Raw genomic sequence first — 5,352 nt, 5'->3', positions numbered from 1 at the left:
TACATAGGAAATGGTTTTTTTTCGTAACTTGTGTTTAAATTTACAATTACCTGCGTACATAGTAAAATTAAATAAAGTGAACACCAACCTATGAAAAGATTCGTTACAATAAATTATAAAAGTGTAAAATATGTGTTATTTTGTATTGGCGTAGATGAGTATTTTCAACACAATTTAGATTGATAACAATTGAATTTACAAATAATTAATAACAAGTAACTACACTGTATGTATGTAGGGTTATATTAACTTTCGTTTAATGTTATAACTTTTCAGTTGGTTTATGTTATTCATTTTGTGCAGTACCTAAATGCGTGGCGTATTTAATTTTTTTTTTTTTTTTTTGGGGGGGGGGGGGTTAAAAATAAGTAAATGTATAATATTGTAAAAATACATTTGAGTAGATTTCGGGAGTAATTGTTGCACAAAAATTATCAAAATATGCTGTCTTAAAGAACACATATCAGGTATCTACTGATTTTCATTTCTTCGCACAATCTAGAATCTAAATGTCAATTAGTTATACCACAGTTTTGTCACACAGAGACTCATAAAATCTTACGTTCCTATCTACTATACGTGAAAATATAGGGGGAAAATGTTGGGCGAATTATTCAACTTAGCATTGAAGTATTTAGTGATCCCTGCTACCTCAGTACCTTCAGAGAGAATTTTTTCAAAAGCAGGTGAAATCATGTCAGCAAAAAGAAATAGGACACATCCAAAAAATTTAGATAGGTATGTTAATATTTTTAAACAAAAATTTAAAACAGTTGTAAATTTGTATTTATTTTTCCTGTAATGTTTATGTTTTTTGTTATATTATTATTATTTTTGTTATATTGTTGAATTAAAGTAATTCATGCTATTTTTTTTATAGTTTGCAATCAGTCCAATAAAAATCAGTTGAATAATAAAAATAAGTCGAATTGAATAATGATAATAAATTAAATAATAACAATTAATCAAATAATAATAATTAGTCGAATAATAAAAATCAGTTGAATAATAAAAATAAGTCGAATTGAATAATGATAATAAGTTAAATAATAAAAATTAATCAAATTATAGTAATTAGTCGAATAATAAAAATAAATCGAATAATAATAATTAGTCGAATAATAAAAATAAGTCGAATAATATAAATAAATCGAATAATAATAATTAGTCGAATAATAAAAATAAGTCGAATAATAATAATTAGTCGAATAATAAAAATAAGTCGAATAATATAAATAAATCGAATAATAAAAATGTTCGAGTAACTAAATTAGTCATATGGTACTAGTATATTAGCAGAACCGTATTTTATCAGACAAATATTTTGGCCGAACCGTATTTCAGCCAAAGCTGGGCAAGTTAACCAATTTTTTCAACTAGTTAAAGTTAAGTTATCCTAAAATAAAAAATAACTTAGCTAAGTTAAAGTTAGTTTTATAAAGTTACTGAATTTGAGTAACTAAGTTAAGTTAAAAGTTAAGTTACTTTTATTTTTTTAAATACCTTTAACTTACTCATAAACGTTTTTTTATCTCATCGGAGGAAAACAACTGGTTTTGGTATAAAGTAAAACAAATTAATAACAAATGCACAGACTATATTATTTTATAGTCTTTATATTTTATTTCAGTATCGGCACTCGGTACTATAACACATTAATGCTCACAGGATTACATTGACGAATGACTAAATTTACTGTTGAAACTTGGAACCCTCGTAGTTACACAATCACACCAGTTGACACACTACTACATAAGCTGATATTAATATATTATATAATATATAGAGACTTATAAAGTTGACAACAATTAATTCGTATATATAATTTTCTTTATATCCCAATATAATATTAAAAGAATTTAGGGTGTAGTTTGTAGAAAACACGGCATAAGTAGCACCGTATCAGAAATTACTAATTAGGTCCGTTCTGGAAATTGTATTATTTAACATAACCTACCTATCAATGTACACAGTACACTAGTAACAATGTAACATAAATCTTAACTGTTGTCATTTCATAGAAAATATAAACTTCCCAGTTATATTCCAAATTAGTAATAAATAAATAAATAATAATAATAATCACAATTCATTATAATAGTATAATACTACTAATTAGTATAATTACAATATGTCTATATAGTATATTAATCATTAGTATATACTGTAATAATATGTCTATTGTCTATAGTATAGTAATAAATACAATAATATACATACCTACAATCGTCGGTAGATATACCTCCGTCGCGGTTCTCAGAAATATCAATGCAAATAATATATAGTTCATAAATCACGCATAAATCATAATAGGAAAATTCGTAAATAACTTTTTACAAATAACTTTCATTTTAACAAAATAACTAAGTTAAGTTACAATTATTTATAAAAATAAATAACTTAGTTACTAATTAAGTTATTTTCTACATTCTATTTTTTTTTTAACTAGTTAAGTTAAAAGTTATCAAAAAAGTAACTTTTAACTTAACTTTTAACTTTTTAACTGGTACTGCCCAGCTTTGATTTCAGCCGACAGTATTATTTTAGCCGACAAATAACAATTGATCTATGTTATCATTTATGGGCAACCGCGTACTTGAAACATGGTTCAATTTTGTTATTCATAGTCCCAACACTCCCCACACATTGTATGTTCCATTATAATATAGGAAACATCCTTGTGTGTTATAGTTGTGAACATTATGCTTATACTTGTATTATTTATTATTATCTATGCATTATGTCATTCTTCATGATGATAATAATAATAATAATGTAATTTATTGAAAATACACGAGAAATAGTAAAAAATTTTATTTATTACGCGATTGACCGATAATGGTAAAATTAATTTTTATAACGATCGACCTATATTCCTAGAAAGATCGACTGGTTGGCGACCCCTGCCTTATGTTATAGTAAAAATACTTAGATTTTCTTAAATGGTATCTTTCCTGATAGGAAAGTGAATCTAGTTGATACTTTCTAAGTTGTTTTAAAAACCACCGTGAAAAACAAAAGAAAAATTAAGGAAAAACTAGGATTTTTAGCAAAATCTGTTTTCGAGAAAATCGATTTTGATTTTTGGTGCAACTCTAAAACAAATAACTGTAGGTACATGAAATGTTCACTAGCTTAATATAGCTACTAATTGTATATACTAGTATTTTCAATACACCATGCCATTTTCAAAATATTTTTACTTATTTTGAGCTGTTTACGGAAATTGTCAGTTTTCAATTTTTTTAGTTTTTTTTTCTATAAATATCAATAATATATAATTAATGTATTTAGATGACATGCGTAAAAGCTACCGATACCATAGTATTGCATTCGAACAGTTTGAACATCGATACCAAAAGTGTCGTTGTGGCCAACGGTGGTGAAAATGTCATCCCAGTGACTAGTGTGTCTTTTGATCTAGATAAAGAATTTATGCACGTCAAGTCAACCGTAAACTTTAAGCCCTGTGACGAATACGTGCTGACTATATCATTTACCGGAAACCTCACCGACGATTTAGTAGGTTACTATAGAAGTAGCTACGTAGACAAGGAATGCAATCAAACAAGGTGCGTTATTATAATAATTTTAATACAATACACAGCACAAGTAATAAAAAAATAAAAAAAAAATATTTTTTGTGATTTCGTTTCTTTCTCTTGTTGTGTACGTCGACACGACAAATTAAATAAAGTACGCTTGGCAAAATAACCTACTATAATATATTTTATTTTAAACAATTTATTCGAGAGGTTCGTATAGATATTCTCATAGGGCCTATGACATAGGCGGATATCTGGTTACATCCGTGGGGGGCTTAACATTTTAGGCTTAACATGTCTATAATTCAAGTAAAGGTATTTCAAATAACGAAATTTTATTAGGAAATCGACGGACGTATACATTCAATTAAATTATAGACCACTAAAAATATTACAATATATTATACCAAAATACAACGATGAACGATCAATAAATAAAAATGTTGTAAGATTTCAAATTTGTATTATTTTATTTAACTTTGGCGTCACTGTAAATAAAGTAAGACGAAAAAAGTATTTAAAAATAGTGTTTGATTTTAAATACAGATAATCTCAAAAAAGTATTCAAATACTGTGTCCAAGTACTTTTTTCAAATGTATTTAGAATACGTATTTGAGTACTTAAAAAGTATTTGAATACTTTTACTCAATTACTTTACAAGACTGCCTACGTCCTACTCATAACTCGTATTAGATACCGCTATAAGTAGTGATAATACGGATGAATTTAAATATCCTAAAAATCCAACATACAAACACGGCGGATGTTCTGACTACGATTATGATAATATCTTTAATTGTGGTTTTAACCTACCACTATAGGCGCAACTTGGGTAATTTTTTTTTTTTTGGGGGGGAGGGCTAGAATTTTATCCTAGGTGCTTCGCATCCCTAACTAATATGCCAGCTAGCTACTAACAATACACAAATAAATTCATATAAAACTAGGAGTGAATTAAAAAAAAAACCTAAAATTCGTTGTCATTATTTCATTAATTCATTATGAATTATGATATTTGATAATAAGAAAAATAGCTTCATGCCAAAAATTACTTGGTTAAAATTAAATAAAATATTGATATTGATGAAATTTAACATAGTAGGTATAAATAAATATTTGGGCTCTTTGTAACAAATAGAATTATGAAATTATGAAAAACTAAAAAGTAAAAATTAACTAAAAAATTGCGCCCCCAAAAATATTGCGCCCTAGGCCAGTGCCTTGGTGGCCTATGGGTAAATCCACCCCTGTAGATACCGCTATAAATAGTGATAATACGGATGAATTTAAATATCGGTCCAATAATAGCATTACCCAGCCCATCCGAAACAAATCAAAATGGCCTAGTTCCTAAGGGTAGAAAACATTGTCACAGTTGTCTAGAACTCCTTTAGGCCGTCGAGTGTGCTACGTACATAGCTGATTACATAAAAAGAAGAAGAGAAGAAGGTAAATATATTATGAATTATTGTTTGAATAACAGCCGATTCAGCTTGAACGTTTAAACTTGAATATTAAAATACAAATGTTTCAAATTTGTTTAAGATTACAGAAGATTGGAAATATGTGGCGATGGTGCTGGATAAGTTGTTTTTGCGGATATTTACATTGGCCATGACAATGGGATCTGCAGGAATAACCCTACAGGCACCCCCTCTGTACGACAATCGGTTGCCAATTAATGTCAGGTTGTCGGAAATACTTGCCCATACACAAACAGTGAAACAGAATTATAATAACATTAAGTAAATACGATAATTATTGCTCAATATGGATAACATTAATAAAATGCGGGATGAGGGACCA

The 5,352-nt window shown here is 27.8% G+C and overlaps 1 protein-coding gene across 2 annotated transcripts; it reads left to right on the top strand.

Annotated features, from left to right (window-relative positions):
• Positions 1-3,064: 3,064 nt before the first annotated feature.
• Positions 3,065-5,346, top strand: LOC103307772 (aminopeptidase N). 2 transcript variants are annotated; one of them, XM_016800587.2, is made up of 2 exons: positions 3,065-3,572; positions 5,092-5,346. In XM_016800587.2, the coding sequence occupies exons 1-2, from the start codon at positions 3,295-3,297 to the stop codon at positions 5,162-5,164; spliced, it is 351 nt and encodes a 116-aa protein (XP_016656076.1). In that variant the 5' UTR covers positions 3,065-3,294; the 3' UTR covers positions 5,165-5,346. The 2 variants fall into 2 exon arrangements, 1 of the variants encoding a protein (XP_016656076.1); XR_003838982.1 differs by lacking the exon at positions 3,065-3,572 and adding an exon at positions 4,708-4,995.
• The last annotated feature ends 6 nt before the right edge of the window (positions 5,347-5,352 follow it).

Source organism: Acyrthosiphon pisum, chromosome A1, assembly GCF_005508785.2.
Source record: "Acyrthosiphon pisum isolate AL4f chromosome A1, pea_aphid_22Mar2018_4r6ur, whole genome shotgun sequence".
Taxonomy (NCBI): Eukaryota; Metazoa; Arthropoda; class Insecta; order Hemiptera; family Aphididae; genus Acyrthosiphon; species Acyrthosiphon pisum.
Note: the sequence above shows the minus strand (reverse complement) of the source record. Positions and strands in the feature narration are given on the sequence as shown.

Bases quoted from the DNA above. Each gene is read 5' to 3' on its own strand.
- LOC103307772 (XM_016800587.2), top strand. From the start codon at position 3,295: ATGACATGCGTAAAAGCTACCGATACCATAGTATTGCATTCGAACAGT. The intron at 3,573-5,091 runs GTGCGTTATTAT...AATTTGTTTAAG, and splicing joins AAGGAATGCAATCAAACAAG to ATTACAGAAGATTGGAAATA.